Raw genomic sequence first — 12,666 nt, forward strand, 5'->3', positions numbered from 1 at the left:
CAGGGCCGTTCTACCTCTGAAACCAATGGGGGGGTCCTTCCTCACCTCCTCCTGGCTCCTGGGGGTTTAGTGGCAGTCATTGGTGTTCCTTGGTACAACTCTAATCTTTGCCTTCATCCCTTTATCATCACATCACATTCTCCCTGTATGTCTCTGTCTTCGCATGACTGTCTTCTAAGGACGCTGGTTATGTTATATTAGGGTCCCACCCTACTCCAGTGTAACCTCATCTTTACTGATTACATCTGCAGGAACCTTACATCCAGATAGGCCCCATTCTAAAGTACTGTGAATTAGGACTTCAGTATATCTTTTTGGGGGGATACAATTTAACCCAGAACACTTGCCTCATTTGACCGTATTTCATTTTAGGAACTTTTTACGGTAAACTTTGGTTTTGAAAAAACACTTTTTACTTCAAAAATTGAAAGAGAAGTCTTATATTTTCCAAGTTTTGATTGCTTTTTTTTTTTAAGTTTAGTCCATTTTTGCTTTTATCATAAACCTTCATGACCCAGATTGTTTTAGGCAGAGAGTGATCATTTCTCCCTGGCTCTTCAAGAGTTTCTGAGTCCTGGAGGTTTATATGAGGCTTTGATTTGAAATCTTACCTTGAGGATATGGCCTTTACAGGGCTTTATAAAGTGAGGAGTGATTTGGCTTTCCCTCACCTTCAAAACATACCTGCAGCAGCTGCTCTTCTTACTCTGACGCATTTGGCTTTAAATACCTGGGTGGGGCGGGGGTGCCAAAAAATGTATACACATTTTAAGAGATGTTAACACTTTGGTCAACGTTGCTCAAGCAGTAGTTCGCCATTATCAGAAGTGTCTGGACGCTGATAGTAACCACTCTGAGCACCTCTTGTAATTGCAGAAGTCAAACGTGATCTTGTATTTATCTTTTGTTATTGGTATATATTAATACAGTTTTTTCTTTCTTAAAATGCATATACATTTTTTTTGGCACCCTCTATATGTTTCTGTCAACAGGGTGGGCACCTTGTGTTTTTCTGTTTCATTCATTCTTCTGAATATTAATGTTTAACTTCTTGCAAACCCACTACACTTTGCCTGAAGAGATAGATATGGCTGGCTTTTAGGAGTCAAGAACAGACTGGAGTCTCTCAGGGGTAGTAGCAGACAGATCCCCAGGCCCAGCTTGGCCACACCAGTGGTGCCAAGGCCTCGTGTGCTATGACTGACTTCCAAAGGATAGTTTTAGAAGATCAGGGGAAATTATATTGCCATGAAGAAGATGGTTGAAATGAGATGCAGCCTCTAGACTAGTAATTAGGAGCAGAAACGGATGAGATGCCACTTGCTGGCTGTGTGAACTTAGGCAAGTTGCTTAAGCATCAGTGTCATCAGCTGTGAGTGGGGATTTATTATATCTGCCTTAATAAGTTTATTGTGAGGATTGAATGAGCTAATGCAGGAAACATATTTAGCATAGTACTTGGCCCATAGTGAGTAGCAGCAAATGTTATTAATGTAAAGAGCTGCTGTTATTTCCCCTTTATTTAGACATTCCTTGCTTTAATTTGTTTTCCAGCTGGTTTCAGGATCATTTTTCCTTTTGGATATCTGAAGGTCAAGTTTGAGAAAAGGAAAGCTATTCAATGTGATTGAGAGGTGTGGGTGGAAATCTGAGTAAACATGATTTTTTTTTTCTTTAAAGAAAAACTTTGCCAAATATTTGTGCAATGTCCTACACTAGCACTGACACTATTACAGCAGTAGGGTTAGCAGAAATAAATTAAGTCAAGTATTGATTAGTAATTTAAATGTCAAGGAATTAATCCTGCAGTGAAGCAGGCGATGAACATAGTTTTGTTTGGCTGCAAAAACGCCAGCATTCCTGAAACAATGAGCTCATCATGAAATTCTTCTTCCCCACCCCCCCACACCCCCCCTCCCGCCAAAGGAATCTAGGATTTGTTTGCTCATTTTTGCTTTGGTTTCCTGGGCAGCTGAGAATAAATAGAGCCATGGTTTTCAAACTTTAGCATGCATAAGAATCATCTGAAGAGCTTGTTAAAAACAAATCCCGAGTCTTAGCTCCAGAGATATTGATTCAGTAAGACAGGTGGGGCCTGAAAATGTGCATTTCTAATAAGTGCCCATGATACTGCTGACCCAGGAACCACACTTTGAGAACCATTCTGTGGAATCCTGTCAGGCATTGTGCTGTGGTGTAGCGCACAGGGCATTTTAGACACAAGTGGGTGGGTTCAAATTCTGGGGCTGTCCTTAGTAGCAGAGTTATGTTAAACAAATAATTTTTCCAAGGTCAAATTTCTTCCATTTTTAAATGGAAATAATAAAATCCACCTGTTAAAGGCCATTATAAGAGTTAAATAAGCTATCTGTAAAGCACTTTGTTCACTCCCTGGCATATATTAGTTTAAAAGATTCTATTAATTTCTTCTATAAGATTTCTTTTTCATAAGTCATGTAAATATTTCTGAATGTTCTAAGCAACCAAGTCTGTCAAATAAATAATATTACTCATTTAAATAACTGAAGCAGTTTGAAATCACTAAGAATCTACTTCAGAATTCCTGTGCCATTTTTCAAGCTGGGGTGTGTGTGTGTGTGTGTTTCGTATATATTTTTTCTTTTAATTACATGAGTAGTTTCTTCCCATAGGTAGCAAGTTGCATGATGGATTGGGAATTTCATTCTTCTCTAATTTTGCCTATTGGAATTTCAGCGTGTTTTGTTGTACAGGGCAATGAAAAGGTCATGGCTAGAGTGGAAACCCTAGAGTGGAATTTCATAATTTACAAACAATTAGCTGACTACAATTTTGTCTTTTTTTTTTTTTTCATTGGGGTACAGTGTGTTTTTCCAGGGCCAATCAGCTCCAAGTCGTTGTCCTTCAGTCTAGTTGTGGAGGGTACAGCTTAGCTCCAAGTCCAGTTGCCGTTTTCAATCTTAGTTGCAGGGGGTGCAGCCCACCATCCCATGTGGGAATTGAACAGGCAACCTTGTTATTGAGAGCTGGTGCTCTAACCAACTGAGCCATCCGGCCACCTCTCTGGAAGCTCAGCGGCAGCTCCTTGTCTTCAATCTAGTTGTGGAGGGTGCAGCTCACTGGCCCATGTGGGAATCTAACCCAACTCACGCTCTAACCAACTGAGCCATCCGGCCACCCCCAATTTTATCTTTTTGTATTCAGAAGCAACCATATGTATTTATCTGCATGGCACAGAATCACCTGGGGAGCTTCTTAAATGTGTAATGTCTACCTGAACACCTCATTTCTAAGGAATATAATTCAATATGCCTATGGCAGGGCCTGGTCATATGCATTTTTTAAAGAATCAACCCAGGTGATTCAGTGGCCACATTTCAAGAACGACTCGGAATGGGCTGTAATGGTCATGACTATGTTCAAATTCAGAATCTGCTGCTTCACTAGCTTTGTTGGCTTGAGCAAATCATCCAATCTTCTTGAATCATGGTGTCTTGTATGTGAAATAGGTCACTCTTACTCATTCATCAGGACTGTTATTCAGGTTATAGCTAATATATATACAGTGCCTAGCACAGTACTGGGCATGAAGCACTCAAACGCTGTAATATTGTGGGGATTCCTCTACAACGCCACACGTTGAAGATGGATACGTAAGACTGACACAAAAGTTCATCATAGATGGATAGAACTGAAATGAAACCAGTTGGCTCTGTGGGTCCGTAACACACCAGGGGTGCCAAAAAAATGTGTACATTTTAAGAAAGGAAAAAACTGTATTAAAATTGTAATAATATATACCGATAACAAAAGATGAACAAGTCACATTTCGCTTCTGCAATTGAAAGAGGTGCTCAAAGTGGTTACCACCAGCGTCCAGACACTTTTGATTACGGCGAACTACTGCTACTTAGATAACATCTCCGTGTGTGTACATTTTTTTGGCATCCCCTGTATTTATTAAGCCTTGGAGAAAGAGAATTCTCCAAAGATTATATTCAAGTGACTGACATCTTACAAGTGCCTTTAGATCAAGCACATCTATACTCATTATAATTACTTTTTTAGAATCAAAACCCTTTATTTTGGACTCTGTAAGATTAAATGATGTTTGATTGTATTGAAACAAAGTGTTCAATCTAATCTATTAAATCAACAGACTATCATTTTTTACTGTGTCAGAACATTAATTTTCCATTCACTTTAATACGACAATATAATATCTTTTCATGAAAATATTCAGCACTTCAGGAGGGCCTAAATGAAGCCATAGTAACACAAGATAACAGAGCCAATATTACTCAGGGATAGGATAGGGTAATCAGTTTAGGAAGAAAACGTTATTACTGTAAAGATAGATTTTTATTCAAAGACTTACAAAATATCATGTAAGTACATGTTTACTTGGATTTTTCTCAACGTCTTTGTGGCTGTCCTATAGTCTCTTACGCAGTTTTAAGATATTTTATTCTTTCTGCAGGATGGTCTTTCCCAGCTTACTGATATGTTTCTAATTTATGTGTTTAAAATTAGTACTGTGGCATTTTTCATTTCCACGCTATTCCTGAAGATCTATGTCAGTGGAGCTTTCAGAAGAGAATTTATCAGCCATAATTGCACATCCATTAAACAAAGCTTAACAGGCAGTCCTCATGGGGTTTTCATTTATGGATCCTGTAGTGTATGGTTCCCCAAAGACAATGGTCAACATTAATTAAAACATCTTGAAGTCTGTAAGCCACAATTACTTCTGTGTGAGATGCAGTGAAGAGCTTTGAATTACACTTGAAAACAGAGGATGTAGGAAATTCACACTTTGTCCTTCCTTTGATGCAGATGCCACTTTAAAGCAAGTATTCTTCAGAGTCACCAGGATTCACATCATTCATTGTTCTAGTAAATGCATGTTTTATATCGCTAATTTGTTACACAGCAGAAGAAAAGAGAGGCCTCATTATATATGCAGTAGATGTCATATTGCCCATGTCTGCACACAGGAGACTCTACTGAACCACTCTTGAAGGAACAGGAAGGTGGACAAATTATGGGTTTGTTATATGTTTCCAATATGCATATGGGAATATGCATATAGACAAAGATGTCATTTTGAACTAGCAGGACTTTCAAATATTTCCTTCTAGGTGGGACACCGAGGGACAGTGCGAGATTATCCAGGCTTTAGCCCATCAGTGGATGCCGAAGTGATTCGTAAGGCAATCAGAGGAATCGGTGAGTAATGCTTTACAATTTCTTTCTTTTTATTTTAAGATTTTTATTTAAAAAATATAGCTAGCATACAACATTATATCAATTTCAAGGGCACACCATAGTTGTTCAATATTTATATACCTAAGGAAGGGATCACCATGATAAGTCCAGCAACCATCTGACACCGTACTGTGCTATCACAGTATTATTGCCTGTATTCCCCATGCTGTACATTACATCCCCAATGACTTATTTATTTTTTACCTGTAGATTTCAACTTCTCATTCCCCTTCACCTTTTCCCTTCTTTGTTAAATGTTCAGTTAGAGTTGACAATCATTATTATTTTGTATTAATTTCAGGTGTACAGCATAGTGGTTAGATATTTGTATAACTTAAGAAGTGATCCCGTTGACCAGTCTAGTACCCAGCTGGCACTATACTTAGCTGTTACCATATTATTGACTATATTTCCTGTGCTTTACTTTACATCCCCATGACTACTTTGTAACAACCTATTTGTACTTCTTAATCCCTCCTCATTTTTCTCCTACCCCTTACCTCCCCTCCCATCTGACAACCATCAAAATGTTCTTTGTATCTATGAGTGTATTTCTGTTTTGCTTGTTTGTTTATTTTGTTCTTTAGATTCCAAATATAAGTGAAATCACATTGTATCTGTCTTTCTCTGTCTGACATGTTCCACTCAGCACAACACCCTCATGCCACCGTACCATTCATGCCACCACACATGGTAAAAACCCATTCCCTTCCAAGGCTGAGCAATATTCCATTGTATATACTGGGGGGTGCCAAAAAAATGTATACACGTGCCTTGTATTAATCTTTTGTTATCGGTATATATTGAGTGTTACAACTTTAATATAGTTTTCTTCCTTTCTTAAAATGTGTATACAGTTTTTTTGGCACCCTCTGTGTGTACCACCTACTCTTTATCCATTCATCCATCAGCGGACACCCAGGCTACCCCTACATCTTGGCCATAGTAAACAATGCTGCAATGAACATGTGGATGCACATGGCCCCTCAAAGAAGTGTTTTGTGTTTCTTTGGTTAAATACTCGGAAGTGGGATTACTGGGTCCTTTTTTGTCTCTTGTTATGGACTTTGTTTTAAAGTCTGTTTTGTCTGGTTTAAGTATTGCCACCACAGCTTTTTTTTTTTCCATCTCCTTTTTCCATTTTCATGCTATAATCTTTTTCTTCCCTTTACTTTCAGTCTGTGTGTCTTTCAATCTGAAGTGAGTCTCTTACAGGCAGCACGTGTAAGGTTTTTGTTTTCTTATCCATTCAGCCACCCTATTTTTTTTTTAACTTTTATTTATTTTAAGTGTGTTTTTCCAGGAACCATCAGCTCCAAGTCAAGTTGTTGTTTTAACCTAGTTGTGGAGGGCGCAGCTCACAGTGGCCCACGCAGGGATCGAACAGGCAACCCTGGTGTTATGAGCATCGTGCTCTAACCAACTGAGCTAACCGGCCGCCCCAGCCACCCTATGTTTTTGATTGGAGCATTTGATCCATTTACTTTGAAAGTAATTGTTGATAGATATGTAGTTATTGCCATTTTATTCAATTTTTAATTTTTTTTCCCCATCTTAAAGAAGTCCCTTTAACATTCTTTGTAATACTGGTTCAGTGTTGATGAACTCCTTTAGCTTTTTCTTGTTTGGGAAGCTCTTTATCTGTCTTTTGATTTTAAATGACAGCTTTGCTGGGTAGAATATTCTTAGTTGTAGTTCCTTGGTTTTCATTATTTTGAATACTTTGTGCCAATCCCTTCTGGCCTACAAAGTTTCTGTTGAGAAATCACCTCCCTTATAAGTTACTAGTCTCCTTTGCTCTTGCTGCTTTCAGGATTCTCTCTTTATCTTTACCTTTGCCATTATAATTATAATGTGTCTTGGTGTGGGCCTCTTTTAGTACATCTTGTTTTGGACTCTGCGCTCTCTGGGCTTATATGTCTATTTCCTTCATCAGGTTAGGGAAGTTTCCAGTCATTATTTCTTTAAATAGGTTCTCAATCCCTTGCTTTCTCTCTTCTCCTCCTGGTACCCCTATGATGTGAGTGTTGTTATGCTTGATGTTGTCCCAGAAGTCTCTTAAACTATCCTCATTTTTCTTGGATTCTTTTTTTTGTTTGTTTTTTGGCTGTACCAATTCGGTGTTTTCTACTACCTTGTCTTCCAAATCACTGATTTGATCCTCTGCTTCATTTAGTCTGCTGGTGATTCCTTCTACTGCATTCTTATTTCAGTTATTGCATTCTTTGTTTCTGAATGGTTCTTTTTTTTTTTTTTTTTTTTTACCATTTCTGTGTCCTTTTTTGTGCTTACCATCTCTTTATTGAAGCTCTCACTAAGTTCCTTGAGCAGCCTAATAACCATTGTTTTGAACTCTGTCTCTGGTAGGTTGCTTGCCTCCACTTTGTTTAGTTCTTTTTCTGGAGTTCCTGCTCTTTCATTTGATGTATTTCGGTGTTCCCTCATTTTGGCTGCCTCTCTGTGTTTGTTTCTGTGTATTAGGTAGATCTGTTTCCCAGTCTTGGCAGTGTGTCCTTATGTAGTAGGTGCCCTGTGGGGCCCAATGACACAGTCTCCCTGGTCACTTGTTCCGGTTGCTGCAGGAGTGTCCCTTATAGTTGAGCCTTTCTTGCTGTTGGCACATCAATGGGTGGGATTGACCCTCAGGCTGACTGGCTATAGGGTTTGGCCAAATCCACAGCTTATGGGCTGCTGTGCTGGAGGTTTACCCCATGGAGCGGGAGTCACCCCAGTGGGCTCTTGTGCCTGTTGAGACCACCCTTTGTATGTGCCACTTGTGGGGCTAATTGGGTGGTGCTCTGCTGTAGTCTGAAGCCAACCTCCAAGTATGTTGGTTGGGGCCTCTTGGGAAGGGCTTCGGTTCTGGCCCAGGTAAGCCACTGCCTGTGACTGGTCAGGGACTACTGGTAGGAGCTATAAAGCAATCCACAACCAGTTGCTGCCTGTGCTGGACCTGGGGGTGCATGGGAGAGGCCACACTCTCAACCAAGGATGGCTCCCACTAGTACTGGGACTGGGGTAACTTTGCAAAAAGCCGGGATCCCCAAGGCCTGCTGCCACCTGGCAGCTCCCTTAGGGTTTGGCTACTGATAAAGCCTCATGTGGTGTGGAAGTTCAGTGAGGCAGGGTCTTAGAAAGTCACCAGGGTGGAGCAAGCGGAGTTCACCAGACCAAGTCAGAGTCAGATTTGGCCATGGGTGTGGGGGAGGATTCAACACAGGAAAGATAGAGCCTGCCTACCAGCTGCATGGGAGAAGGACCCCACACAGGGAAAATGGCCGTCTCCCTCCAATACTCACCTCGAAGCCACACCACTCAGTCTTTCTCGTATGTCTCCGAGGCTCCCCCCCCACCCCCAGTCATTGTCTCTCTGCTGGTGTCAATGGTGAGAGCCTCTAAGCAAATGATTCTGTGGGCCATTTAAGAAGATGTCTGTTTCCCATAGCTTTCCATCCCACCTGGATGGTCGGAATCCTCAATGTTTTTCACAGACAGACATTGTGGGGGCTCCTCTTTCTGGCACCAGTACTCTGATCTGGGGAGCCTGGTGTGGGGCTGGGGTGCCTTGCTCCTCTGTGGGGACCTTCTGTGGCTGAGATATCTTTCCTGATTTTCATTCGCCACATGGAAGCTTGGCACCAGCCTGTTTCGCATCCCTGCCCCTCCTACCAGTCTCAACGTGGCTTGTTGTTTATCTCCTTAGTTATACAACTTCTGTTCAGCTAGACTTCAGATGGTTCTCCAGGTTGATTGTTCTATAATTTAGTTGTAATTTTGATGTGTTCATGGGATGTGGTAAGCACGGCATTTGTCTACTCCACCATCTTGGATCTCTCTTACAATTCCTTTCTTACTGTTAAAGCAAATCAAGAAAGTTACAGTCTAAAAGTTCAGTGGTTCAGTTTGCCCAAGTTGGCTTACTCAATTAAAGGAATTGTAAGGGGCTTTTAAATTATGAAATAATGAGGAGAAGTATAGGGAACCCAGTTTTATTAAATCTTAAAACTTGCCATTTCTACTTAATATTAAACACCACCATCACCATCACTGCTACCAACAACAGTAATTATCATCATCATCATCAATTATTACAGATACAATCCCTGCCATTTTTTCCTGCGTCTCATTCGCTAGAGACAAACACTATCCAAAATTAGAGTTTATGCCCACGAGACTTGTAATTCCATAACTACATACGTATGTACATATTGTTTTGCATGGTCTCAAACAGCATAAATTGAAATCATGCTTTATGCTGTATACATTCTTCTGCAACTTGTTTTTATCCCTTAACATTATGTTTTTTTTGAGATTTATCCCTGTTGATATGATTAGCTCTAGTTCGTTAATTTTAACTGCCTAGTAGTCTATTGAATTACTATATTGTAAGATGAGACTATTGATGGAATGTTTAAATTGCCTACAATTCTTTTCTATTACGATATAAAATAATGCATTGAGTATTCCTGCTTATGTCGCATGTGCGCATTTACTAACATTTCTCTACAATGTAACAATTAGAATTTCTAGGTTGAAGAAGATGTTCATCTTCAAATGAGAAATTTTGCCAAACTTCTCTCTGAGATGTATATACAAAGTAACATTCCTAGAAGTAATACTTGCTCCATATTCTCACCAGTACTTGCTAAGGCCTTAATGATGTGGTTTTTCTAATTGATTGGAACTAAAATTGCATCTCATTCTGCCTGTGTGTTTGTTTCCTCTGCCCTCCACACCCCCATGAATGATTTGGTTAAGCATCGTTTCTTGTTTGTTTGCCTCGTCTTCCATGAATGACTTCTTCATATCTTTTATGCATTTTTCAATTGGATTGTCTTCATGGTTGACAAGATTTTTATTTATAAATTCTGGATATCAAACTTTTTTTTCTTAATTACAGGCCATGAAAATATCTTCTTCTCTTTTAACTTGGCTTATAATAAATTTTATTGCAAGTATATGGGTCTAGAATGTTTGAGAGAGGTACGAGAGGTATGGAGAGAGATATACATGTTTTAGAATCAGAGGTTTGGGGTCAGATTCCTCCTGCACCCCATGAGCAAGACTGTTGCTCCATGGAGAAATCAGAATTTTCTCACAGGAAACAGATTCATGACACATTTCAGCCTCTCGTGACATTAAATCATTACTCACTGGCAATAGCCATGATCTTCCTGTATAGTCACATGCTAAAGCAGGCTCCCTACAGCATCTGAGCTAGTAGATCCTAATGACCTGGTATGTGAACAAAGGGGTATCAACTTCATCCTGAAGGTTACAGAGAGCCATTATGATTTCAACCAACAGATCGCTATAATCAGGTACATTTAAAAAAAATTTACTTAGGCAGTAATATACGGTATAAATCATAAGGGGGTCCTGTTAGGATGCTATTGAAGTTTCCAATAAAATGTAATGAATGCACAGTGGCAGAGGAGAAGACAAATTCAAGAGATGCAAATGATTGATGATTGCTACCATGTAGGGAGAAAGAAGAAGAAAAGAGTACAGGATGACTCCCAGGATGTTTGGTTGGATGACTGCATCCATAATGTGTCATTGATGAAAGAACAGAATGAAAGACAAGTTGACAAGTTAGAGAGGAAGTAGCATGAACTCAACCTGGAGCAAGCTGAGTTTGAGATACTTGTGCAGTGAAGGTATCTAATCATGCACCAACACATATGCCATGACAGGTCCAAATTAGTAATCAGACTCACAGGATACAACTAGGCTTTCATCTAATTCTACGTTTTCTTAACTGTACAGAAGAATACAAGCCCTGAAATACAGTGGGGTGGCATCCTTTATTGGGAGGCTCAGTAGCTAACCAAATACATTTTTTTTTTTTGCCCCATCAACAATGTAGAGTGTGCACCGTTGATTGCCAAGGTTATGTGTAGTCAAAAGGTATGTGGGTCACCTCGACACAGAAAAGTTGAGCCTAGCATTCCACTTGATCTTTTATACCATTCTAGTCATGCATGTCCAAGGCATGCAAGCCAACTCACAGCTCCCCAACCCAGGGGTAGTCCTCTACTGCTGAGGAGGCTGACACAACTCCAACATTATCTTAATACTATAATTACCAAGAAACTAAAGATGTTGAGGTCGTTCTCAGGCAGACCAGCATTAGTCCTGGCCTGCTGTCATTCTTTACTCAGGTGTTAAGTATATGGCTCTGGAATGCCTGAGAGAGGTATGGGCCAGAGAGAGATGTTTTAGAGTCAGAGATTTGGGTTCAAATTCCTGCTGCACCACTTAAAAGCTGCATGACTTTGGCAAGTGAGGTAAGTTTTCTAAGTGTTAGTGTCTTCATCTTTAGGACAGCTTAATTGCCTACTATCTAGGGCCCCTGTGAATATTAAATATGACAATGAATAAAAGGTGCCTAGTATTTGGTAGGTTGTTAGTAAATGTCAGTTCCTTTTTTCTAGAGGAAAGATTTTGATACCAAGTCTAGAGATAAGGAAGAGCAAACAAAGGTGATAAGACAGTAATTGAACCTCATACAAGTGAAAAATCCTAGTGCAAAAGCCATACATTCCTGTGTTCCTACCTCTGTCATGAGAATATTTGGGTAAGGATTGTTTCCTTCCCCCAAAACTATCCAAGTAAAGTTACTTTTCTTTTCCAAAAGCTAAGCAAACAACGAAATAGAGGTTTCAACCTGCTAAAAACCTGGAATTAAAATGCCTCCCTGTCTGCATTTGTTTCAGAACATTAGTCATTTTTCTTTTGTTCATGACAAATGTTAAGCATTTTGGGGTTGATAATAAAATTATTTTCATTTCATTTAGGAACTGACGAGAAAACGCTCATCAGCATTCTGACGGAGAGGTCGAATGCACAGCGGCAGCTGATTGTTAAGGAATATCAAGCAGCATATGGAAAGGTGCATTTTGATGAACTTAACAGGCAGTAGAGAACTAATCACTGATGGACCAGGGATGGTCCCACCAGATTATGCACACAGATCTTTTGTTTGAAGCCGAGTGTAACAGAAAGTATCCTGTGTATTCAGTCAAGAGCATGGATTATGAGTTCTGATTTTGCACTTAACCGGCTGAATGGCCTTGGGCATGTTATTTGATCTTTTTGGGCCTCAATTTCTTCACCTATTAAATAAGGAAGGGTATGTTAGATTGGTGGCTCTAAACCAGGAATGATTTTGCTCTCCAGGGAATATTTGGCAATGTCTCCAGACATTTTAATTAAGACAACGGGTGGGAGAGAAGGGGATGTTTCTGGCATGTGAGTGGGTAGAGGTCAGGCAGGGGTGATGTTAAACATCCCACAATGCATAAGAAAGCCCCCACAAAGAATCATCTGACCAATTATCTCATAAATCCCGTCTTAGATGATCTTCAATTTCTCTTCCAACTTTAACATGTTTATGTAATTATAGATTTAATTCAT

At 39.8% G+C, this 12,666-nt stretch overlaps 1 protein-coding gene across 1 annotated transcript in view; it reads left to right on the forward strand.

The window, feature by feature from the left end:
• Nucleotides 1-12,666, forward strand: part of ANXA3 (annexin A3) — a 57,941-nt gene that overhangs the window by 15,074 nt on the left and 30,201 nt on the right. Inside the window, exons 3-4 of the mRNA XM_033105305.1 lie at nt 5,121-5,208; nt 12,048-12,142. Coding sequence (XP_032961196.1) covers nt 5,121-5,208; nt 12,048-12,142 — 183 coding nt within the window. The remainder of the gene's footprint in view (nt 1-5,120; nt 5,209-12,047; nt 12,143-12,666) is intronic.

Source organism: Rhinolophus ferrumequinum, chromosome 5, assembly GCF_004115265.2.
Source record: "Rhinolophus ferrumequinum isolate MPI-CBG mRhiFer1 chromosome 5, mRhiFer1_v1.p, whole genome shotgun sequence".
NCBI classification, from domain to species: Eukaryota; Metazoa; Chordata; class Mammalia; order Chiroptera; family Rhinolophidae; genus Rhinolophus; species Rhinolophus ferrumequinum.